The following is a 26,730-nucleotide window of genomic DNA, read 5'->3' on the forward strand; positions in this document are numbered from 1 at the left end:
TTAAGTTGTGTCACCACAATAATGTGTCTTCAAAAACCAGCTAACCACCGATCTTCTGGTTAGAGTTTGACCGGGTAGAGCGGTCTACCCCCTCAGCCGCTGAAATCAAGTTATCCTGAATTTCAATGTGGGAATTAATGTATTTACATCAATAAAATAAAATGTTTTTCAGGAGTCTCTGGCAAAAAGTCTCCTTGTTAGAAAACTGTGTAAAGGAGCAGCTCAACATTTTGAGAGTTTCTAATCCTAATTTGCATTAATCGGTCTCTAAATACATTCCTACTACATTTGATTGAAGCTTATTATTTGATTGGTTAAAATTATTATACTACAACAGATGTGAATTTGTGACAAAAAATACGTGAATGAGTAAATAGATAAATACGGTTTGCAATGAAAAAGGCTATTTCTTTATCTATTTATTTATACACTTATTCTGTTTCATTTATGTATACATCTACTGATGTAGGTACAGAGTTCAAGTCAGGACACAGTTAGATTTGATTAGCATGAAGACAGGAAACCTCTACAACTCTACTCTGTTATATCCTTTTAACTTAAGGGAAAGGTAAACTAACACATTGTGATTGTAGAGGGAGTTGAAGTCTTTCCTCAGGCTTTAAGCTAAGTAACTCCAGCTCTGTTCCTAACACAAACTCATGAGATTAATATTGATCTTTTCATCTCACTCCCAGAAAACAAAGTAAATGAATGCATTTCTCAAAATAAAAAAGGACCACTGTCTAGGCCACTAGGGTTGTTAACACAATGTGAACTCCTGCCATAAATCACTCTGTTGATCTGAAGGCAGTAAACCTCCTTCAAAGCACACATTTTGACATGTGGGGAAGAGGAAAAGCACAGGTGTGACGGGAGTTTGATGGACGAAAAAAAGATTGTGAACTTCATTCTAAGGTCTCACCTAAACCTATCCATCCATAAATCAAAAAGAAAGCACAGGCAGGGGAAGAAATACTTTGACCGCAGCAGAATAAACCATGTAGACGTACCTCTGTAGTGGAAGAGACCGTTCCCATCCACAAACACCACCTGCAGACAGGACACAACCCATTCACAACCAACACCAGAAAATACTTCAACTGGTGACATTTGTTTGTATAATGTTTTTTCAAATCAAGACAGAATTCAATTAATTTGTGTGTTAACAATTTAAATCGTTTCTAAGCTGGTAAACAATTTTCTTTGGTCAGTGTGAGATCAACACAAGCTACAGCTTATAATGTCTCATTTCTAAAACATCATAAATGTCAGCTAATATATGAATCACAATAAAAATATACAAAAAAAAACTTTTTGTAGGTCTTAAGTGCATCAGACATTTTGACATGTCAAAGCAGGAAAAGCACAAGGTACAGTGAGTAATGCTACTCAGACAGTGCAGAGCAGACGCATTGTTAATGTTATTAGCTCCGACTGCACCCTCTCACATGAAAAGTTCAAGATGTCTGCCGAGAAACTTTTTATTATGATGATCTATATTCTTTGGTCCCAACTGCAGCTTCTGTCTGATACACTGTCGGATGTGGAGCGAGGAAGCACAGCATCTTCATCCTGAGCTTCAAAAAACTGAAGTTAGAAAGAGACAAGATCCTCAAAGCAATATTCTCCTTTCTCCAGCTCTAACACACCAATACATTCTTAAAACGCAAAACTTTTTTTTTGCTGTAGTGAACAGTAAGATATATGCATATTAAGGGTCTGTAGTGGAGGTAAAAATGTGCGTGTGCAAAAGTGAGATTGCATGTGTTCCTGTGACAGAGAGACAGTCAGAGTGAGGGGAGGACGAGGGCTGAAACAAACACGACTGTGCGGCTGAGGAGGAAACCGAGCTGAAGTTTGGAGAAACAGTGAGAGATGGAACACAGGAGCTTTGTCCCAGAAACTGAAACTCATTCAGGGTTTTTCCACATGCATGAAGTGAGGGGAAGGTTCACAAAATTAATTATCTAGAACTCAACTCGCTCCATAACTGCCACAGATTAACAAGTGCAATGCCAGTTTTAAACCTGCCTGTTCGATGTGAGCTGTTTGTGGAAATCCCCACGGAGCAACTTCCGAGGAAGTAGAAAAATATTCTTTCAACTTGGTCCACAGACTGAAGGCACACTGCCCCGCCCCCACTGACTGCTACAGAGCTCCTATTTATTCAAAGTTTTCTAATATTGAACATATGGCGTGTTAACATCAAACCAAATTGAACACGTCTCTTCTATGTTAGCATACAATAATGACTAATTCTAACATAAGTGTGTTACAATGCTGCCTTTAGCATTGAAATCAAAGCACAACTGAGCCAAGCTTGACTGAAGGCTAATGAGTACAATTCAGCGTAATTTTAAGAACAACAATCGAACCTGAGATCTTGTTTAACACATCAAAATCTCCCTTGATATACAGTAGTACACAGCAGGGCCTATGTTTGGTGCCATTTTTCACCTGGCATAGACAGTAAATCTGGCTTAATCTTAAGTGTAAAAAATACACTTACTCCAAAAACTGGCTTTTTTATTTAATTAAAAAAAAAAAAATGCAAAATAAAACAGAAACAAGTCACACACCAAAACTCAACTCAAAACCATATTTGAATATTTTGACATTTAAAAAGAACTTAACTGCAAAAAAAACAAGAGGGCCACATCATTAAGGAGTCAGGGACCCTGACAGAGACACAGGCGAAGGCAGATAGGATTAGTGCAGATTTTCTGATTCTCATTCTAAAACAATGCTTCAGATGCTCTGGCAGGGAGATTCCAAACCAGATGCAAAACAGGTGATCCAAACACAAAGGACTTGAGCAAAAGCACTGGGTAACGCAGGGGAGCTGAACAGACAAATCTACAGAGTGAGGGGGAACACGTGACTAAGTACACACAGGGGGCCGAGGGAGTGTGATACAGCTGTGAACACACTCAGATAGGATAAAACATTTGGAAGTGGTCTGGTCCACATGGGTCCACATTATTGACGTCCTCATCAACACTGATCAAAACTCATTTCAATACTTTCCCTAAATTGAAAAGATCTTTCTTCACAGCTGCACGAGATTCATTCAGGCTCGTGTCTCTACCTCTCCTTTGTACGCTCATGCCGGCAGTCATCAGACACTTAGGGAAGAAAAACTGAAAAAGCATCAAAGTCATGATTTGTCTGTGTGCGGGCGTGTGTGTAGAAGCTGACCTGAGGAAGAAGTGTGGGCTGCTTCCTCTGCAGCTGCTGCAGAGCCTCCAGGAGGAAGGGGGTTTCTCTGAAGGCCAGGAAACCAGCTATGTAGGGGGCTGTCAGAGTCACCATCTGACTGTCCTCATACAGCACCTGGCAGGAGGGGGTGAACACAGTGGCTGCGTGATTGTATACTCAGGTGTACAAAGAGCTAGTCCATCCACGGGTCAATCCACAGTTGTAATATAACAGCACTGGGATGGCAAACAATGTAAAAATAACTGACTTGTGCACTACTCTGCATCAATACTATATTTATAGTGTACATTATCAACATTTAGTCTCATCTATTGTCAAGAGGAGTTGAGATCCCTATGTCTGATCAGTGCATGAAGCTCCTGTATGGACAATGTTAAATATATATGTCCAAAAGGGACTTTCAAATCCATACACATAGGTCTCTTTCCATGCATACAGTGATTAACACCATGAGGTGGTCAGTGGGGGCAGCACAGTAGTGGGGGGGTTAGCACTATTGCCAAGATGATCCTGATTCTGTTGTGTTCTTCCTGCATGGACTGTGCATGTTCTCCCCATGTACTCTGGCTCCTCCTACAGTCCAATCACATGCATTTTTTTTTTTTTTTTTTTTTTTTGGTTAACAGCAGTAAAGAAATAGTAAATGGTCCGTATTTATATGTTTCTATGTGCAGCACTTTCTCTATCAAACATCGTTCATACGTTGCCGGCATCAGGGGCCATTTGGGGTTCAGTATCTTGCCAAAGATGGGGATCAAACTGCTGACCCTCTGGTAAGAGGACAACCCGCTCTACCTCCTGAGCCAGCCACAGCCGCCCAAACAGAACAAAAGAGTGAATGCTGCCTTTATAGCTCATGTATGTGTGTTTAATCCTTCTTGTATGTGTGTAAGAAGAGGGGTTAGCTTGCTACAATTTATATTAAGAAATATCAGATCAGTTGGGAGTATCTGCAGTGGTTAATCTTTAACAGATCATAGGAATAGAGGATAAAACATTCTTCACTGGATCACCGAAGCTCCATGGCTAAAAGAGGCCATGTAGTCTGTCCTCTCTCTTAAGTATAATATCATTATTGTGTCAGCTGTTTATATTGTCTTTAATTTAATCAAATTACAAATATATCTTATTGTAGTATAATGCATAATTTCTTTACTTACTTAAATTCATATTCTAATTCTGTATATCTGTACATAATTCTATTCTTGGTTGGAGCAACTGGAACAAAACCCAATTTCACCGGAGGATCAATAAAGTAGTGCACTAGTGATTCTGAAAAATGTGTGTTGTTGAATGGAGCTCAGGCAGTCACACTGTCAGGGCTCAGGAGCTTCAGGCTTCAGAGAAAATAATGTGTGCAGCACAGTGTGTGTGTGAGTCCACAGTCCACAGTCATACACACAGGCTGTGCAAGATGATCCCTAACACCCCCCATCTGCAACAAAATGAAACATCTGCTCCTTCTTGTTGTTTTACAGCTCTGGACATATTCTGAACACTGCATAAAGTTTTCATACATGATTTACCTGCTGTGTTGGAACTGGATTCTTTTAAATCAAGATTATACAGATTCACAATAAAACAGCTTTTTGCCTGCTACAGCATAAACATGTGTCCTCATCTAAAAGCAAGGACACACAACGCTTGTGTTACACCTTAGCTTTATGAACTCATTGCCACAGGGAACAGCTATTCTGAACTCATCGACACGAGTCAGGTTAGATGTTCAGTGATGCTGATGGCTGTGGTCATTTACGTTGAACACCACTGAGGCTAAAATAAAGCTACAGTTAATCAACACAAGTTTGATTCCATTGTGCCTTCATACCGCCACCTGCTCAGCTGTCAATCAAACACACACAATGACCTCACTCACTGAAGGGCTTTAAGGCTAAAGGAGCATTTCTGTAACTTAATCTATTTTCAATCTATTCTTTATTTCCTTTTAGAAATTTACACATTTTAAATCTATTTTGATACAATTTTTTTAGTGTAGATAAGTTGTCAAAGACACTACAGCCTTCCTCCCATTCCTCCAGCTGTGGCTCAATAAAGATTCATCCTGCCTGCGATGCTCAACTCCAGCTACACTCAGACACATTCTCACTGGTTGTAGTCCCCAGGTAGGTACACATGGAGACACAACCAAGAACTGAGATGCCTGGAAGCAACACTCAAAACAAAAAGAACTGCTACCAATATCTGGCCCTCTAGAGCATAGATATATAAATAAAGGCTAGATTTCTCGTCCCACGGAGTCGAACGTCCGCACATGGAGGCCATCTTGCCACAGGTGGCTCGCTCACCCATAACATTGTGTTGTAGTGGTACATACTTTTTAAATAACCATAACTTGCTCATTTTCCACTGATTTTTTAAACGGTTAGGTTTGTTTTAAACGTCAGAGATGTAGTTATGACACTGCACACTTGTGAATAATTATGTTACTTTCTAAAAAATAGAATAATGTTCTATATAGGTACAAGATTTCACTTTACAAATAAACATCAATCATTATTTTATTTTATTTAAAAAGTACATGTACCACTACCAACACAATGTTATGAGTGGGCGAGCCGCCCTGTGGCAAGATGGCCGCCATGTGCGGACGTTCGATTCCGTTGGCCGGCAACACGGACGAGACATCTAGCCCTTATATATATATCTATGCTCCAGAGCACCAAGCACAGTTCAGTTGTAGTGAGCCTGAGACTGGGAAATGCTGGTGAATATACACCAGTTTCTTATCATCCCATCACAATTTGTAACCACCACCAGATCTGGTACTTTGGTCCAAAACCCTGCATGTTGTCTACTTCCCATAACCTGGGAGGATGGGAAAGGGCATCTGAGTCAGAAGAACAAGGCTGCAGAGCAAAAGTCCACCAGTGGAGGCTGGCTGCAGGAGCTTTATTAACTCATCCACCTTCCAGTTGCCCTGCGCCAGATCATTAAAGAAACATCAGGAACTGCAGAGCGCTGCAGCCAATGGCTCTGGACTAGGAGGGAAGATCCCAACAGGGCAGCAAGATGTTAAAGGCACTCAACCAGGTGTGATCAGCCTGTGACTAGCCTCCATTAAAAGAGGGTGTCTTGTGATTTAAAGTCACAATAGCCAATGGCACAAAGGTAAACAACTAACAACATGTCTTTAACATCCGCTGGTGCTCCCTGATATCTACTGGTGATCCCTGATATCTACTGGTTCTCCCTGATATCTACTGGTGATCCCTGACATCTGCTGGTGAGCCCTGATATCTACTGGTTCTCCCTGATATCTACTGGTGATCCCTGACATCTGCTGGTGATCCCTGATATCTGCTGGTGATCCCTGATATCTGCTGGTGATCCCTGATATCTGATGGTTGTACCTGATAGCTGCTGGTGAGCCCTGATATCTACTGGTGATCCCTGATATCTGCTGGTGATCCCTGATATCTGATGGTGATCCCTGATATCTGATGGTTGTACCTGATAGCTGCTGGTGAGCCCTGATATCTACTGGTGATCCCTGATATCTACTGGTGATCCCTGATATCTGCTGGTGATCCCTGATATCTACTGGTGATCCCTAATATCTACTGGTGATCCCTGATATCTGCTGATGTTTGGAAACTTATCAACAAACTAGTTCAGAAGGTTTTCAAACATTCAAATATAGAATAAATATCTACGGCCATTTTCTAATCTTATCATCTGATTGCTTAATTGATAAGACACAGACCAATGATATGGTGTGCTCATGGTTTTGCATGCTACAATCTTTTGGTTGAAAACAAATTTGAGCGGGCAAAAGTCAGAACAATCCAAGCATCTTTTTACATTATGTTCTGTAAAAATAAATGCCATATCTGCACAAGTTGGGCAACATATACACAAGTATTCATGTGAAAGGCTGATACCAACTGATGTCAATGTATCCGTCAGGGTCTAGTAAGCGTGTCAGAACTTTTGATAGATTAAGTCACAGGTAAGGCTGAAGTTGTGTCTTTAAAGATATGATTCAAGACTTAGTCAAGTGTAAGTTCTGTTATTAATGTACAGTGTGTGCCCATCACCAAATTCACTTTTTTTATCACCTTTGTACATTATTCTCGTGATTAAATGATACTTATTTCTAATTTCTGAAACAAATAGGGTAAACCTCACACTTTTTGTGTCTGCTTTGCAGGTTTGCACTGAAGCATGTACCTTTCCCCGGACAGTCTACAGCCCTGCTGTATGTCAGTATGCATTTTGTGAGGTGATGATAAGAGTAAACAGAGCTTTTATTGTACAAAATAAAAAAAACAATCTGTTAGTTAAGGTTACGGCTCTGCAGCTGAAAGACTGAACTAGAACTCTGGATGGCTTAATGAGCTGATGATTTTCCCCTATACTGAGATTTACAGTAATGTGTTACTTTACAGTTAGTACACATTGACAGGCTTCGGGCGTCTCTCTATCTTACACTGATCTATTTTGAGCAACACAATGGCAGGTGAACATATCTCCCATGATGCTTCCACGGTTCCTTGACACAACAATGTCATCTGAATAGAAATGTCACATGAGAAATGTCAGCTCCCTTTCAGGATCTGTCATGACCGCACTGACCTTCATTCCCCTACATCGATAATAAAAAGAGTCTATCAACCACTGAAGCTGTTTAAAATTGAAATGATACTTGTTCTAATTTACAGTGTCAAATATGTTGAGCTTCTGTTTTAGACTAAACTTATTTAAATGCAACCTTCACAATAAAAATAAAAACTTTGCGTCACAAATGGCCTTCGGGGGGGGGGGGGGGGGCGGGCAGTTTTGCAGGTTTAGAGGGAACATGGTCTCGTTATTGGACAGCATCTCTGAGCCACATTTCATTAGCCTTGTTGGGACCATGTATCAACATCGTACACTGAAAAAGTCATTAATCATAATGGGCTGTATGTAAGGAAGGTGACGGCAGCCATTATTATTGCAGAGATCAACAGCAGGAGAGGAGAGAGCCTGTGAGAGGCTGCATGGAAAAGTAATTGAAACGAAAATAGGGACTTTGAAGGTCATTCTAACAATGTTCAGTTTAACAGGACTCAACCTTGAGCTGTTTATTAAACCAAAGCCCTGCCGTTTATTCATGGTGCTTTCTAGAATTAAACAGGCTGCTTAGGTTGTATTGGACATTTTCATTAAGATCTGATTTCCATCACTGTGCTGGTAAAGAATGTTCAAGACCATTGCATTAAGTGGACGAGGAACAGGTTAGTGATTAGAAGAAATCTCAGAAAATGAAACAATAACGTCCTTTTAAATCTGGTGGAACTTTTGAAAGGTTTGACAAATTACTTATTTCCCACATTTCACAGATCATTTAGCAGTATTTGTATCCCCTTCATGATATTGTACGGGACATACTGTGTAGTTCTATATCCTAATACTACAAGATCCTCCCATTCTCCTCATAGAGTGGCAATATACAAGTTATACAAGATGGAAAAAATGGCTCAAAACTTAAAGCTGCTTTCATCAACAGTTCTATGTTAACAATGGATCAAATGACCAGGCATAAGGTGAAGGTGTCTCTCAACTTCGCAATTACCTTCAGCTCTACGGAGCTTTTGCTGTAACTTTTTCTATTCACACTCGCTGAAGGACAGACAAAAACAGTAACTCATTCAATATATAGAACAAGTAAGTGTGTGATATGTCTAATTTTAAAGTTGTGTGTCCTGTTGTGTATCCTATAAAATATCACGAAGTTAAGCAAACTTAGTAATAACTCACATCCTTAGAACTAGCAGGAAAACGGATGTTTATCAACAACTCAATAGTTTGATGACAGACACACATCAGTGTTCATAGGTGATCTTTAAAATGTATCATTGTCAGTCCTGTCAGGAAATTATGGCCTATAGGACATCAGAGCTCATCTGTCTGTGTTTCTGTGACTTCATAGGTCATCGAGAGCATGAATAAAATTAGCTGTGACTTCTTCTAATAAGTGGAGCTTTGTGAGAGAGGGGAGGCTGCGCTACAGACACTGCTGCTGTTCCCACGTCACAAGTATAGGTCGATAAAGCTCAGAGATTCCTACATTCCCCTGTGATCATTGGGTGCAGCGAGGGAACGGCTCACCTCCAGGTCGGGGTAGCTGAGCACTACAAGCTGGGCGCAGGCATTGACGTCATCCCCTTTGATGAAGGAGAGGTCCACTCCACCGACTCTCTCCAGGCCAGAGAAGCCTGGAGTCATCTGCCAGTCTTCAGTGTCCTCCTCCACCACCTGCTGTCTCAGACGAGCCTGCACACTGCACAGAGAGACTGTCACTCAGTGGAGCTTTGAAGCCTCAACAGAGACCGACGTGCACACACATGTGTGAGGACATCTTTTTGTAATTCAAATGCTCATTCTTTATAGAATTTATTTTAGGCTCAACTTGACATGAAGACAGAAATGTTTCTACGTCTCAGTAACATTTCCACCAATATTCATTTTACCTAACAAATTTTAATAATTTCATTCTTTTGCCATAGACAAAACCATGGGTGTGATGGTAGTGCTGAACTACAAATCCCCAATATTTCAGATGTTTCACACCAGATTAGGGTTTGTGTCGGTTACCCTGCTGGATCATGTGTAATTACAGGTCTCACCGCTGTAATGCTAAGTACTTGGTTACAGAGTTACACAGCAGCTCACCATCTTTAAAAATATTTCCAATATAATGTCTGATTTGTAAATATTTCCACACTACCCCTTTACTTACAAGCTTATATTTATTTTGCAAATTCTAATATGACATAATCACCCCTCATTTAGACAGCCTCTCAAGTAAACTGTCCATATTTTAGGACATGCCAATATTGAGATTTTATGGCATTTGTAATATTAGTTATACAAACCACTTGAAAAACAAACTTCATGTAAATTTTATTTAATAAAAAGTAAAACATACTGTAGCTGTTACATCTAACTAAGTTTCTCCACTTCCTCTTTCATTTTCTGCATTACTAACATATCCTTTCTTTCTAGATCCTGGTTCCCAGTCAATTCACTACTCCACATACACACATACCTATTAGCTGCTCACTTTCCTATCCCTGTTTTTCCTGCCTATAAACCTCTGTATATGGTCTGCTCAATCCATGCCCACTGTTTTCCCTGTGTTCATTAATTTCAGTGTTTTTCCTGGTGTTTCATCGCTGTGTGTATCCTTTGCTTGTTTTTTTGCCTCATCTGTATTCAAAGTAAAAGTGCAATGTTTGTTTTGATGCAACAATGCTTTATATCAAGCTAAATAACAGAGCTTTTATCTTGAAAAGCTTTGAAATTGGTTCTGAAGATTGTGTCGGTATATTAACAGACCTCTGAAATAGCTGACACTAATGGTGAATGATGAACACAAAGTTTTCTTACTTCACTCTGCACCTTAAACAGTATTTAAAAAGCTTTCCACACAACGGCCAGAACATAAACAATAAAAAGACAGTAAGGTATATTGTAGAACAGTTCGAAGAAGACTCACTAATGTCAAGGAATAATTCTGAAGTGGCTCCAAAGCATTAACACAGGACAAGAGAACCGCCAGGTTGACAAAAGGCACTGCACTAGTTTGGATAAAACGAATATGGAAAAAAGCCTTTAGTATTTATTTATTATACTGACACCTAAATATAGAGAAATTTATCAAAATGAATAACGAAAAAATAGCTTTCTCATTCAGAGCAATTGGTACAGTTTGGTATACGGCTGGTCAAAACATTTTTCAAGTAGTTTTTAGGTCTGAGTTTTTTTTTTATAAAAAATGAAAGCAGTCACAGAGAGAGAGAAAGAGAGAGAGAGAGAGAGAGAGAGAGAGAGAGAGAGAGATTATCATTCCAAACCCACAGAGCACTGGTTGCTGAGGAGGTGGCATGGAGCAATCGGCTCTATAACAGGCTCCTGCCTCAGGTCAGTAGAAACACCTGCAGTGTAAATCCAGGTGTGTGACTCACCTCTCCCACTGTTTGACCAGCTCCTCTGCTGGCGGAGCAGACATCTGCGTTTGTTTGAATATGTATATGAATGACAGGAAAATGTATTCAGAACAATTCAACCGACAGAAACAACGTGTGGACTGGACAGGCTGTTTTGCTTCCGTGTAGCGACGTCACTGGGAGGCGGGGCCTATGACGAAACTGGGTGTTATCAGTCTGTATAGTCTTTGACATAGACGGTATATTGGTTTTATCTGGGCAAATGCTGCCATCTAGTGGCATAAAGGAAAAAATACTGAAATATATTAAATAATGTTAATAACACATGTATTTGTATAACACTTATCTAAACAAGATTAGAAAGTGCTTCAAAAAAATCCATGTCAAAAAGCTGAATAAACTGAAATAAAAGGTAATCAAATCAGTACAATTTAAAATGTCAAATCATAATATAATAAAGTCAAGACATTAAATGTTAAGAGAAACTCAACAGTTCCCGCAAGCAGACCATATACAACACATTGCAGTGTGATGGACACAGAAATATGATCTCATCCTCCACATCCACTGCAGTAACTGGAAACAGAATCAACTGAATAAAATATGACACAAAAACAGAACTTAATTTGCCTGTGGAACTTTTATTGTATATTTTTTCAAGATTTTATAGGAAATGTGGTTTACCTCAAGGCTCTACTCTCAGCCCCCTGCTTTTCCTTTTAAGTCATCTCTCGGCTCATAGAATGAGTTTCATGCTAAACTGGTTTTATTAATTAATAATCACAACAATAACATGAATCAAAGGCTTCTTACCTATCTGCTAGAAAATCTGTCTCATAAAAATTCCTGCCTCTGGCAAATCAGAGATGTTTGTTATAATAACTTAACTACAGCTGTTCAACAGTACCTGAAAGGAAGATTCAGACTGGAAAATAGTGGTGTGGAATAAGGAAATTAAGGTTAATTGGGGCATATCATACTTAAAGTCAGTCATGCAGAATTTATGAAACCCATTTTTACGATTCTCATTTATTAAAAAGTTATTAAAAAAAAGAATGCAGTCAGTGGCACAGTGAATACAAGGGGTCAGGAGACCCACTGACCAAGTTTGCTGCAATAGACACTGCAAATAATTAAAGATGCTCATGCTCATTCACAATTCATTACAATGTAAACAACTGTGTGATCAAAATGAAAACTAGCACAGCCACAGGACAAACAAATGAATTTGACACTTTTATTTGCACATATTTCAAGTTTAATGTTTTCAAAACATGTAAAGGCGCCATATTCTCATTAATCCAAACATGTACTTTTTACATTATTTCTCACATGAAGATAAAGAGAAGATATGCAACGATGTCAGAAAAAGAAGCAGAGACAGACAGATGTGTTGAACAGTCAAGACAAACAGTTATAGCCCTCACTTGTCATTGAGATCTTGATGAACAGGTTCAGTGTTTATGCCTATGGCTTCAATCAAAAGGTCCACTCTGATTTCAATAGATACACACCATGGAGTGTTGGAAAGCAAAACTGTAAAACTGGAGTGTACAAGAGACAAAGAGGGAGAAAGGGAAAAATGAGCTGATGCTACTCGTTTCATCAGTTGAACCGTTGAAGGAATGGAAATCTAGTCTCCTGAAGAAATATCAGGTAAAGAAAGGTTAGTTGTGTGAGTGGAGACATGCTCCTCCAGACTCGTGAGTGGAAACACACTTGCTTTGTGCGGCCGAGTCAGAGTTTACACAAATTTTACAGTCTTCTCTCAAAAGCCACCATTCGTAACCTTTACTCCTTTACACAACTATTCACAGCTAATATCCCTCAGCCTGAGAAGGTCCTTTTTCTCACTAAAGCATTTCATGTTATTGCAGTTATGACATAGTTATCACACATTAACCCTTGACCTTTAATTTACAGTTTCAAACAAGCATGTATCAAAAACGACAACAGGCAGAGCCAGGAGTTTCAGGAGGAAGCCTCCATCTCATGTTTTTAGTGTCTTTTAGTTTGATTATTTTTGCTGTGAGCTGCACTCAGTAACCATGGCGACAGCACCTGATGACTCCTGGCAATGGAGATCGTGTCTGCCCTCCGCGGGCAGTGGGATCAATGTGAAGTCATCAGTGCTCATTAACCAAATAGTGTATTTAAAAAACTGTTGCATGGATGTGTTGCATTTAGAAATGTCTCTTAATTCACAATTGCTTATCTATTACAGTGATGACCTTGAAAAAACAAAACAGGTACGTTTCTAAGGGATGCTTACAAAGGCTAAAATGGTATTTATTGACACATGGCTCATAAAATGCCTGTTTCTTAACTTTTATATAATGCATCTGTAAACCCAATCACCACATGACCATGCAGCAAAAACACCACACTGCTTCCCCTCATCAAAAACTCACCCCAAAATATCAGTAACATTTCAGCTCCAACCAACACTAGCACATGTACAGTTTCAACATGCCTCCAAATGATAATCACAAAGTAACATTCATCCCTAATGCACACTGAAATCTACACCACTCTGGAAAAACAAATATCGAATGACGGCCGTGCTGCCCAATGACACAAGAACCTTCCAAATTCAGACATTTCATTGGTTAGCAAGTGCTGAGCAATCAGTAGCACATTCACAAATCAGTGAGAAGGCGTCACCTTGACGACCGGATTCTGACTCAATTCCTCAACTGTGCACAGAACGAACATAAATCAAACTAACAATGGACATTTCCAGGTAACATTTACTGAAATAAAAAGGATAATAAAAGAGGTGCCCAGGAGAAAATCTGGGAAGAGACAGCAAGTGATAATGCTGATGCCACAGAGTTTAGCCGTTCAATGGCTCAGTTTGCCTGTCTGTCTGCCTGTCCACAGCAATATCTGCAATCGGCACCCATGACCCTCCACAAACCTCAAAATGATAAATAGAAACTTTTCACACAGTAGAAAGTCAAAGTCCTGTTATTGCTTCTAGTGGATTTCTTCGCTGAGAGTCAGACCCGGGTCAAAAAGTCAACTGCTTTCCAAGGTGTGATAAAGCCCTCGTGAGACAGATGCGTGAGCTTTGCGTCATGTGACAATACAATGGACGCCAAAAAGATGCATGAAAACATTTTCACACTATCCTGTCAAGTGGAAACTGTGCTTACTCCATCTGAATTGTCATGATTCACTGAGCTCCATCCACTCTGTTAACTTCACACTGTTTAAAATGAAACAACATTATATGCAGCTGACATTCGACCCAGGTCTAGTTAAGAGTTTACCGCACCCACACTTGACCTATAAACAGTTCACCAGATATAAACAAACCTCTCTGGTAATATGGCAAACACCCTTTTTTTGCATCAAACGTCCCATTTGTATGTTAACATGTTGGTGTTGTTTAATGTATGTAACAGCACATCCCGGCCTTTCAGCCATCGCACAGGAATGAGCTCTTCCTCATCTCAGTGCTGTGTATGTGAATGTACACATAAGTAAGTGCATATATGTAACAGCGCCTCCAGTGTCTTTGCTCATTGCTCCCAGAGTGAGAATATTGCTTCTTCCCGCTTCCAGTGCCACAACGGCCCCTCAACCCAATTCTTGACTTTTAGCCTTCCCACTCTGCACGTGATGCAAACAAACATACCGCTAATATTCTGATTCTAACTGCTGCCTAGCAGAGATGCCAGGCACAATAAATATTTGACCTTTGTGCAAAAATCAGCCCTTTAATTTGCACAGTCTCCTTTTTGCTTCAGATTTATTTGTATTCTTTGTCTTCTGTCTGTGCAAGCTTGCATGCTTCAGTTCTATAGAGACTGGCTGTGCAATAGGAACAGAGTCCAAAACAAGAAGGTGTGGGGGGGGGGGGGGGGCTTCGATGTTGATGGTAAGGTCAGTCTGTGGGAGTGATTATCGGAAATTAAGTCCTCTTCTTCCATTTTCTACCTGGAGATCATCGAGCTGGATTGTGATTGGATGGAGGAGGTGGTCGCGGCGCTGAGCTGAGAGAAGCCGCTGTGGCTCGACTCCAGGCTGGTCATCGAACCCCTGAGAGAAGAGAGAGAGCCAGATAACATGTGAGGAGATGCTCATTTCAGCTGATATTTATGCAGCACCTAAACAGCCCCCAGTCTGCCTGTGACTAACTGAAAGCAGTCTGTGCGCACAACTCGTGCTCATGATGCAGAACCATGCAGACAACTTGCACCTTCTGGAGGGAAGTGTACCCAGTGTTTAGCTCAAATCTCTCAGGTTCCACAAATGGCTGTAACAATCAATGAGGATGTGTTAGAGGATATAAAAAAAACCTTTGTGGGGAAAGGTTTTGCTTAACGTCAGTGAGTTTCATTGAGGACAGAATCAAAAGCCTTTTTCTGGCAATTGCAGATGTTTTTTTCATTAAATTCTGCATAGATATATCAAAACATGTTTTAAATAAAGACCTTTTGTATATATATTCAAAGTATATGCAGCAGGAAGCTGCTTGATGCTTTTGTTTGGATCAAAGAGTCATTAAGCTTCTATTAACTCAGTTTACTCTTTTTTAATTAACATTCTACTGCACCTAGTTAAAACTAATACATTCTTATAGTCTGCTGCAGTTCATGGTGTTGTTGAATTGTGCTAAATTGTACACACAATTTTCATCCTACCCTGTGATACTATGGAGGTTAGGCTAAATAACACAAATAGCTCTCTGCACAATGGGACACAGATCACCAGCGCCACAGACTACAGCCGCCACACGACTGTTAAGTTCAACAAACTACTCTCTTGAAACTGTAACACTATAACCTGAATAACAACTGTATGTAAACCTTCATAACACATTATAATCCAATAGAATGACTTGCATTAACAGCTGAACCGAAATATACATACAATCATAAAGAAGTAAAATATGACCATTTACATTTTTTACTAGTATAATACTGTATAATAGTGGAATATGTAATTTGTATCTTAACTTTAAAAGTTATTAAGTGCTAAAGGCGATTGCAAGCATAAAACAAGGAGAGAGAGAGAGAGAGAGAGAGAGAGAGAGAGAGAGAGAGAGAGAGAGAGAGAGCGAGAGAGAGAGAGAGAGAGAGAGAGAGAGAGAGAGAGAGCGAGAGAGAGAGAGAGAGAGAGAGAGAGAGAGAGAGAGAGAGAGAGAGAGAGAGAGAGAGAGAGAGAGAAAACATGCAGCAAAGGGTCGGGTCAGAACCCAACATGAAACCACTGCAGGACGACTCAGGCTGTTTCCATTGGAAACAATAATAAAGCTGGAGCCACGAATCACACTTTTACTTCATAAATGACTTAACCTATTAACTGCTTCTGACAAATGACATGAATTTGTTGTAGTATTGTGATAACTTTTGTATTGCTTTGTTATTATCATCCATCCTATTGGAGCGATTCTAACCTTGGGGCCAGGAGCAACCAACGGTTTGCCAGGTGCTTACATAAACACCTTTAAAATGTACATAAAATGTACATTATATATTAATGTTGCCCTTTTAAAGTCAAGTGTCACTGCATCATAAGCAAAAAACACGATACCCCCCCCCAAAAAAAAACTGCATGCAACTATGCATAATACATCACTGAAAATATTACCTAAATTTCTAATTCATTTATTTCTGGTTTTATTCCATATGTCAATTTCAACCAAGTGTACAATCCATTAGAAAAACATCCTGTTATATACCACTAAAATGAGTTAGATGGTGATCAAGTCAGTTTTAGACAGCAAGGTTAAATGAAAAAACTGGGAAACTGAAAGCAAAGTGAAGTTTAGTAGGTTGGGTAGTAAACATGAATGAGTATTGAGTAACAAATACCAGGAAAAGATTTTGTGTGTGGATAAACAATGTTGTGTGGGCGATTGGATACACCGAAACTGACAAGTCTGAACTTAACTTAGATTCCTGATATTGTTAGTCATGCAAGCAGGGTGACTGAAGCCAGTAAATTAAACTATAGTCTCCGTGCAAGGACACTTTTTCCAGTGGGAATAAAGCAGCAAAGTCCTTTTAGCCAGCGCTAAAGAATTCTAAATTGTGAGCAAAAACAGATGCGATCAAGCATCTCTTTGCTGCATTAGAATCTTGACTATCACTGAGGCTAGCAGCAATGACGATAAGGATCTAGTGCTTCGGGAAAAGGGGCAAACTCTGAGCCACTTACAAACTCTCCACATCACAGCAAGCGGTTCTTCATTGGAAGAAGACAGAGAAGAAGGAGGACGAGGAGGAGGAAGAGAAGGGGTAGAAGGAGGACGAAGATGGGGTTGTGAGGGACAAAAAAGGAGTGGATTGGACAGAAAAAGATTAACAAAGTTTCAAAGGGAGAGAAGTATCCTCAATTTAATAGTCTGGGCCAAAAAAATCCTGAAGCACTTGAGGCACTTCATAAAGGTAATTTAAGGAACATGACAGATTAAATGTGTAGTAGGTTGTAGAGAAGGAAAGCGTAAAGAAGACAGGAGTGAGAAATGAGAAAACATAAGGGAAAGTAAAAGTTTGAAATCAAAACTGTACATCATGGTTAAGCATCTGAAAAACTGCAAAAATATGGACACATACAAACCACATGTATCTAAAATGGACTCAAAATCATGTTTTTTTTCTGTTAATCACTAACACATTCACAAACCTGAAGTCCTCGGAGCCCAACACTTCGGTGTAGTACATGACTTTACACTTGTGCGAGGAGACCTGCAAGGTGGCCAGCACATCATCCACTCGGGGCAGGTTAGTGGCCGAGCAGGCCGGCATGTTGTGGAACTTCCATTGGAGGATATAGAAGCCTGGCCATCGCGTTATATGGGAGCCCTAAAGACAGAATACAGATAGCGTCAATGACCAACAAGCAAAGAAACGTTAACATTTATGGTTTTTCGATCTTAAAATGTTATTCATGATCCTGGATGCTCACCTGTACGCTCTCTCCCTCTTTACAGGTAAGTGGGGACTCCACCATGCTGTAATCTTGCCCCAGCGTCCACGACTTGTCGATAAGCTGAACGTTGTTGACGACTGGAGAAGTGATGCCGTGGGCCACCAAGGCGTCTTTGCGTGGTGCCTGGGGGGCCCGCTTGGAGTGGAAGATGTTAAAAACGACGTCGCCCTTGCACACGTCAAAGTCCCAGGTAATGACCGAGGAGGCGTCTATGATTTCTATTAGCAGCTAGTTGGAGGAAAGAGAAGAGGGAGAGAAGTGATTCAGTGATGTCTCAGGAAAGAAAGAAAAGGACCAAACAAAACCATTGAGAAACATTTTACAAATCTCTCTAGTTCTCGTTTCTTATTTTTCTCACATTCTTTTTTACTGCCATTAAAGGCAGCGCTGCGATAAAGAAATTAATCTCATGCTGTTCTCTTTGTTCATGTTGCTCCATATTTGAGATTCTTACCAAAATAAGATAAATAAAAAATAGAGCAATCAGTGAACATCTGTGTGTGATAGTCACAGGCTCATCACCATGAAATCTAAACTGCTTCCAGAAGGCTGATTGTGCCCAACGATGCATCCCTCCCTTTGGAATAAATTATATAACGGGGCCGTAACAGCAGATTATGATTCAACATTTGGTCCACATCTGAACTCAGAAACCATTAAGAAGTCATCTACAAGTAACAGCCACTAGGTGGCAGAACTTTCAACAAAACTTGCATCTGTGACCTAATGCAGATCTACATTGCCCTGCCCTACATTCATGTAAAACATCATCACAGGATTATCATCTTTACTTCTCATGTCGGTGCTCTGTGTTCAGCCTCACCTCGTGCGGTGCTCCCTTGAAGATGCTGGCGCTTTGGTAGATTGTCTCTGTCCACAGGCGGATCTCCTCATTCTCCACCTCCTCGGCTGTGCGGTACATGGATTTGGGAACCAGGCCGCCTTCTGGTACCTCGCACTGCAGAGAAAAAGCAATGTATGTTCAAACATGCAGAGTTAGCAGCACTCTGGAAACTGGGTCAGCATATCTGAGAGATTTGCTCCCGACACCACCTGAGATAGTGTCGTGTCCCAGAAAATTCCGCTACAAGTTAACAAGTTAAAATCTTCATCAGACTCTCACCATACACTCTCCTCCCAGGAAGTCGGGGATGATCTCTTTGTCGATGTAGTCGATCAGACCTCCAGGACCCTGGTAGTCATTGCCTGCATAGATGAGGAACTTCTTGCGGGTGTTCTCATCAATGAATGGACTCACCTAAGGCCAAATCAAATTGGTTGTAAAATGGGCAAAAAGTGTGAATTTAAAGCATAAACTAAATCAGAGCAGATTGTGATCGAGTTACTGTGACTTTGTCCTGGTTCTCACCAGTGTCCATAAGACAGGGAAGACTCTGGGAGCTCTTAGTATAAGCAGCCGTCCCAGAGTCTCTGGGTAGTTGGCTTCCACAACCTCAATGATCCTAAGCAACGCCTTGACTCCCGGACGCCACAGGTGACGCATGTTCAGCCCCTCCAGATCTACCAGACAAGTCCAACAGCTACAGAGGAGGAAGTGAGAGGATTAGTGCGCACACACACGCACACACACACACACACACACACACACACACACACACACACACACACACACACACACACACACACACACACACACACACACACACACACACACACACACACACACACACACACACACACACACACACACACACACACACACACACACCTGGGTTTACAGCCTCTTTCTGACCACTTAGCAACCGTCACCCTGCACTGAAGCTTAAGTGGGGAAGGCCATGCTTGCTAATCTGGGATCTGCTCTCGCCCCTCCCCATGCTTCCTCCATCTCCACAACTTTTGTCTTCCCTCCGTGTGCTCCAGCTGGGAACTGTGATGTGCCAGCCATTCATGCTTCGAATGCTTTCCTGTGAGGCTCTTATCCTAGCCACCTCCTCCTGTTTGAGAGGGCTGACAGATGACAGATTCCATCTCTGTTCCTTCACTCTCACCCTGTCTCTCCATCGCCATCTGAATCAGTGCACTCAAAGACGGGCCTCATGGATTCTTTCCATTTAGCTAGTGATAATACTCCTCTGGACTCGCTCATGGGGTGTGTGTGTACTATCAAGGCTGCAACTACTGAACTGAATCCAGACAGCTTGAATTGTATGGTTTTTTAAAGAGCTTTTAATATACAATTATCTTTGATTTCCTTGGATTAATCATTTTTAATTGTATGTTTTTTTACTTAGTCTAGTTTGTAGTCTTAATTGCACTCTTGTCTTTATATCACAGTCTTAAGACAATGAAATCTGCATTTTGCCTGAATTATACAGCCTTATGATAATTTTTTTTTTTTCACAAAATGTCCATCCCGCATTCTAGGAGTCACAGATTGTTTTGAATTGCCTGTTTTTTTAAACCAACATCTAAAAATCGAAAGAGATTCAATTAGAATATATTTAACTTTTTAAAATAGCAAATGCACAAATCTGAGGAAAAAAAACACTAGAGAAAGTTGACATTTTACTAGACAACTTGATGGACTTTGATCAGTACTGAAGGTTTACCTGATTGGTCGACCAAACACTTTGGTGTTCTCCTCACAGCGTCTCAGACCCTCCTCATTGATAGACAGCACCTACAATGACACGATATACACTCATTGCTCTGTGCTTTTACATGTCGAGCGTTCGGCTTTCACATTTGTAACCAGAGCAACGTACAGTGTGAGCAGCATTATAAATAAGCAGACTATTTATACATGACCTGTACTGTATACATCCTGTAGTTAATACACCAGTCAGGACATGCAACAGCACATTCATTCCCTGATGTGTAATCCAACTACCTCCTGCCTGTCCTATAAACCCATACTGAAACATGCAAACTCAGAGTGTGTTGCAGCTTGTGTTACGTACATGTCTGAGTAGAGACTCCTCTCCCAGAGCCCGGACCAGTCCTTTAGTGTCCATCTGGCCCAGCCTTAGGATGTACAATGGACGACCATCTAGACAAACAAAACAAATATTTACACGACCCATCACACAGTTTACATTCTGCGAGACTGAAAGGTAAGTGGAAAGGCCGGCATTATGTATATCTCTGTTCTTCTGTTACGTAAAGCAGTAACTGACTGTGTACAATGGGAAATGCTTTCATGTTTTGCCCGTTGTTCTGGAACAAATACAAAGGGCTTTGTGGACTCAAACCCTTTTAATCCCCCCATCAGAATATTGGTGAGTAGATAATGAGTGCGTTTGAATTTTTATTATGAACTATCCCATTAAAGCTACATAAATGCAACTGTGCGAGTGTGTGACTGCATAAGCTATTTGGGTAACAAAATTGAGCCAACAAATTGGCTTAATTTTTAATTCAAGTCAATGGCTAAAGGCTATGGGTTGCTGAGAAAGACTCTAGTGTGCGTGCCTGCATGCAACTTGAGAATGGGAGAAACTGGAGAATTGTTGACAGTGCAAACATAGCCAACTTCAAGACAGTCAACATAAATCAAACGTGAACATGTGTTTGCATATGCTAGCACAACTGAGGCTGCCGCACGTTAACTTGATCAACTTTTGTTTGTTTGTCTGCAGATGCAAAACAACCTTTGTCATGGTGGTGCCAGTCCCCAGTGTAGTAGTCCTGCAGGACCTGTGGTGAACTCCAGGTCTCCAGCAGGTAGTCCACCTGGTGTTGCTTCCTCCAGGTCAGGGACTGGCACAGGATCTCACGGGCCTTGTCTATGTTGAAGTCCCTCGCCCGCAAGAAACGCAGGATGTGCTCGTCCTTAGGGATCTTGGGAGTAAGGAGAGAGTGTCAAGCTGTAGTTTTATTTGAGAGAAAACAGACAAAAAACACAATAATTTTCTCTAACTATCAGTGTCACTGCTAGTTTAAATCATTTTAAACTGACTGCTGAGTTACACTTAACACGTAACTGATAGCGGTCAGTATAAAATCATCTGAGTCCGACTGAATTGATCTACTTAACTTTTTGTGTTATTCTCCTCTGTAGAGGTCCATGACAATAATTTAATGTGAGTGGGAAAATTGTTAATCACCTTTCCCTTGTGTGACTCCTGAAGCCATTTACGAAGTCTGATCAGACAGCTCTCCTGCAGGGGGGTCAGGTCGCCTAGGTAACGTTTGATATAGTCTGCATCCAGCTTGTCTGCAACACAAAAACACAACAGCTCTGATTAAAATTGTTCAGTCAAAGGTAATGCGACCAACATAATATGACACACAGCTTTACTGAAACCAAAGTCATTACATCTTTAATTGTCCATTTCTATGCCTTTGATGGATAACTTTTAAATGTTGCTTTGCTACAAATATTGTCACCATTATAACTTGTGTATATAAGATAAGCAGCATTCAGTTTTCAAGCATCTGCAGGAACAGACCTTCAGGTGTACTGGCAAGAATCTCAGTTAGGCTGTCTGCCTGAAGAGTGGTGCAGTCCTGCTTGGTGTCCAGGGAGGAGCTGTCTTTGGCATTAGCAGGCAGTGGAATAGAAACAGCAGGTGTGAACACGAGCTTTGGGGGGTCAGGCGGGCTGGTAATGAGGCTGGTCGGCCTGGGGGGAGGCAGGGAATGGGAGGAGGAACTCCAGCGGGGTACGCTAGTGATCCCCTCATCTTCTAGCTCCTTCAGGTAGTACTCGATTATTTCTTTTCCCTGTGAGGAATAGCAGGAGATGATGTGAATTGAAGGAAATTAACATTAAGAGGAATTTGGGAGGAGGGGCGAACAGTAATCATGGACCTATATCTGTGGACTCCTGTCCACTCTAGAGCTGCATTCAGACCTGTATTGAACCAAATAATAACCCACTCAAGAGGGTCTGTATGTGAGATTAAGAGCTTCTCCTGCCAGCCCCCTGGTAATAACGTCTGAATGGGATGCAAATTTATGATGACACACAATGAGGTCAACAGAAAGTCTGGGCCCAACTATACAGACATTTTGCATCGCTCGTATATGAAAATGGCTAAAGAGATTATACAAGCTTATTTCTGCTATTACAGCATGACATGTAATACACTGATGTTTGTTATGATTTATCTGAGCAGGACCCATTAAGCTGTTAACTTATGCTTCTCCTTACCTTAACCAATTTGGTTGTTACATATCATTAATTAGTTGTAACAACAAAACACACACACCTTGTTGATACTGCTGGCATACTGCTTCATAGCAATCTTTTCCACTGTGCTCTCAAAGCCAAAGAATGACTTGATGTCCAGACTGGCGGTCTGCTCGAAGCACGTCCACTCCTCATTCTCCGGATGAACCTGTGCAATTATATCAAATGTTTTAATTATATTTTATACTGTATGCACATGCATGTTTCTATGGTCACCACACACCCAGCGTCCTTCAACGATGACTAACACTGAGAACAATTCTCACACTGTGCACTGCCAGTGGGAGTGTGTGTCATTCTGTCCATATAAAATTAGCCAGTCGTTTTACAAATCAGCATTTCCCAGTAAAAGTAACACCATGCAAACATAAAAGAACACACAGGCTACTGGTAAATGGTACAAAGGTTTTGACAGTCAAATCAGATAAAATCATCAGGATTCACTGGTCAGTATCTTTCACTATTAATCACAATTATTTTCTATCCATCTTCCAGCTGATTTGAGCACTGCAATAGAAGCTCTACAGGGGTTGTGATCGAGATGGGGAACTCACTCTTTACCACAAAGTTAAATTATTTTTCATTCAGACTTTTAAAGAAGTCAAATGCTAAATGCTTTCTGAGGGCAGTGTACTGGTAACTTAGTTGCCCTTGGCTACCAAAATATTTCAGCTTTAGCCAGGTCCATTAGCTCAGTCCAACAGAGCTGTCCATCCCATTTACTGTTAGCACAGTGTGCTTAAGCACACAATAAGAGCTTCTGTAGCCTTGGACCTAAATTTAGCACGCTAGTTGGTTGGAGGCTAATTCAATGTGCTTGACCTCATTAACTCAGAGCACATCCATTCATGAATTGTTGGATCTGAATGCAGAGCTGTGAAGTAAAGCTGGTAATGGTTATAGAGTATTTTCGGGAAAAAAAATGTATTATGAATCTATGGCTCATTATCTGCTTTGTCTCTTCCCGAAACAAAAAATATAATGAGACATATTTTTAACATGAAATCTATGATTGAAGGAAACATTTCAGACTTTAACTTTTACTAAACTAGAAGGCTGCTCGGACAGCACATACCTCTGCCAGGGCTATCTCACCATTTTAAAGAAATGTTTAAGCAAGATCTATCCAGATCCTCTTCAAAGTTTAATGGGTTCTTCCTTTGCCCATACCCTTCCTATTATCATTTAGTTAAATAAAATAATAATGAACTTTATTTGTCGAGCTATATTTTACGTCTGCATCTCCCAAATATAAACACTCGCAACTCAGATGCAAGTACGCACACACAGTGCATTGCAACTCAGACTGTGCTGGTTGTTGTATCTAAGTGAAGGACAAACAGAGAACTAAGTCTCGCCCATTTTTTATTTAATAACATTTTTGCCCCAATGATATGTGATAGCTCGCCATATGCTCAGTGCTGGTCTAAACCTGGCTTATTCTGCAGGGAGGCACGGCAGAGATTAGAGGAAGCACAAATATCAAGATTGGTTTGCTGGCAGCAGCTCGTCATTCAGCAGCTGAGCAGCTTCACAAAATGTGTTTACTTGTTTGTGTGTGTAGATAAGCGATTGAGTAAAACACAATGGGTTGAACTGATTTTCACCGTGCATTCAAAAAAAAAAACTCACACGCATGTGTTACAAGCTTTGTGGTGGAATGTATTCTACTGACCGAATAACAGCAGGTCTCATGAATGATGACCCTGTTGGAGAAGGTCTCATTATGGGACTCAATGTGCAGCGTCCTCTCCTTTCTGTTCAGAGTATTTTTCTGGCTGAAATAGACGTAGTCCACACCAGCGATCTGCAAACCATACACACAACAACACATGTTACAAGACACTATAACATGAGGCAGAACATTTTAACATTAGCTTGAAAATTAACACACCCAAATATATTACATTGTGTATTAGGGTTGCAACAACTAACTAACAAACTAACTTAAATCGGTTGTAATCGTTTATTAAAATAGTTGAAAACAAATTCGGTAATCGATTCGTCTCGTCAGTTATAATGCCTGGCACACACACATCCCTGAGGTAGGGTAGTAAACCAGCCAATCCTGTGCCTTGTTTAGCTCATGTGACTCCTCTATGGATATACATTTGAGAAATGGCAGAGACAAGTATCGCTCTCGACACAGCAGTGACAAGTTGTCAAAAGTGTGGGATCACTTTACATTAAAACCTTCAGAGACTGTAGCTGCAAACTCCCTATTTATCATTATAGATATCTACAATTCAGTTGAATTATTATATTATAGAAAATAACATTAAATTCATATTTTTATTCCAGTTTTAGATATGTACAATTGAATTCTGACTATTCATAATTCAAGTTCATGACATATAAAACATAATATACATACAACAGGTTCAAACTTAGTTTAAGGCATCATAAATTGAGGAAAATTAAAGATACGTTGACCTTGGATTTTTGAATAGCCATAATTCAATTGTTGATAACGGAATCTGGAATTATCATCATAATTAAGTTACAGATGTCTATAATACATATAAAAACAGAATTGTACCAGAAAATGAGGTTGCTTTTCGAATAAACTACTGGAAAGGGTAAATGTAGCTTTAGTCTTTTTACCTGATGAATACTCGATTTTCAAAATAATCATTAATTGCAGCCCTATTGTTTATGTGTAAGAAAGGTTGTGAACAAATTAAAAAACGAATTAATCGTTTTCAGTTGTAGTTAAAAACTATTTGATCCTCTGAAGCAGAAGGGGATCATAATAACCATGAGGGCACTGCACATGAGATGCCCATAATCTAATAAATGGCATACCCGTTTGAGCAGGCGTGGAGCGTCCACGTCCAGGGCACAGCGGCGCTCAATTCTGTTGGTTGAACCGTCTTCGCTGGTCTCTTTAACCAACACGTCACTTGCCACAAACATGGGGATGAGGTGACAGGTGGGGAATCTGCGCTCATAGGCCTGAAAGAGAAAGAGAATTGTCAGTTAATTAACACAGTGGCTCTTATAAAAGTTTCCATCTTCTCTTCAGAGTCACATTAGTATTAAGTTTACACTCTGTGGGGAAACGTTTGGTTGAAGAAACCAAACGTACCATACACTTTATTAACACTTTTATACACTTTATTAAACTGTATCCTCAACCCTCAACACAAAATTCTTGTTCGGTGAGATTTCCAGTAAAGCCAGGCTGATATGTCGAAGTTAATGTCTGATAAAAGCCTTTTACAGATATATTGGTGAGGGCGTTTGTTTGCAGATGTGCAACTACATGAAATCTTACTGAATAAACTATGCAGAATAGATACAACCAATAATGTGCATATTCTTGATTCAACTTGTTTTCTATATTTATGATACAAATTATGGTTAATATTAGTGCTGTCTAACGATTAAAATATTTAATCGCAATTAATCGCATTTATGTCATAGTTAACTCAAAATGAATCGCGATTAATCGCA

At 40.3% G+C, this 26,730-nt stretch overlaps 2 protein-coding genes across 6 annotated transcripts in view; both read right to left on the bottom strand.

Annotated features, from left to right (window-relative positions):
* Positions 1-11,368, bottom strand: part of LOC133954239 (endonuclease V-like) — a 68,437-nt gene extending 57,069 nt beyond the window's left edge. For 2 of the 4 annotated variants that reach the window (XM_062388585.1, XM_062388584.1), the window contains exons 1-4: positions 11,190-11,368; positions 9,331-9,502; positions 3,199-3,333; positions 1,011-1,050 (exon numbers count right to left, since the gene is read on the bottom strand). In XM_062388585.1, the coding sequence (XP_062244569.1) occupies positions 1,011-1,050; positions 3,199-3,333; positions 9,331-9,502; positions 11,190-11,233 (391 nt within the window). In that variant the 5' untranslated portion in view covers positions 11,234-11,368. Of the gene's footprint in view, positions 1-1,010; positions 1,051-3,198; positions 3,334-9,330; positions 9,516-11,189 lie in introns of all 4 variants that reach the window. The other 2 variants (XM_062388583.1, XM_062388588.1) reach the window with 2 other exon arrangements.
* Positions 11,369-12,207: 839 nt separating this feature from the next.
* si:dkey-237i9.1 (SEC14-like protein 1) overlaps positions 12,208-26,730 on the bottom strand; it is a 31,113-nt gene continuing 16,590 nt past the window's right edge. The window contains exons 3-17 of one of the 2 annotated variants that reach the window (XM_062388084.1): positions 26,080-26,229; positions 24,950-25,081; positions 23,294-23,422; positions 22,532-22,805; positions 22,187-22,296; positions 21,731-21,920; positions 21,041-21,129; positions 20,690-20,760; positions 19,486-19,657; positions 19,240-19,374; positions 18,940-19,074; positions 18,093-18,344; positions 17,811-17,989; positions 17,343-17,369; positions 12,208-15,218 (exon numbers count right to left, since the gene is read on the bottom strand). In XM_062388084.1, coding sequence (XP_062244068.1) covers positions 15,113-15,218; positions 17,343-17,369; positions 17,811-17,989; positions 18,093-18,344; positions 18,940-19,074; positions 19,240-19,374; positions 19,486-19,657; positions 20,690-20,760; positions 21,041-21,129; positions 21,731-21,920; positions 22,187-22,296; positions 22,532-22,805; positions 23,294-23,422; positions 24,950-25,081; positions 26,080-26,229 — 2,151 coding nt within the window. In that variant the 3' untranslated portion in view covers positions 12,208-15,112. The remainder of the gene's footprint in view (positions 15,219-17,342; positions 17,370-17,810; positions 17,990-18,092; positions 18,345-18,939; positions 19,075-19,239; positions 19,375-19,485; positions 19,658-20,689; positions 20,761-21,040; positions 21,130-21,730; positions 21,921-22,186; positions 22,297-22,531; positions 22,806-23,293; positions 23,423-24,949; positions 25,082-26,079; positions 26,230-26,730) is intronic. The other variant, XM_062388085.1, reaches the window with a different exon arrangement.

Source organism: Platichthys flesus, chromosome 5, assembly GCF_949316205.1.
Source record: "Platichthys flesus chromosome 5, fPlaFle2.1, whole genome shotgun sequence".
Classification (NCBI taxonomy): Eukaryota; Metazoa; Chordata; class Actinopteri; order Pleuronectiformes; family Pleuronectidae; genus Platichthys; species Platichthys flesus.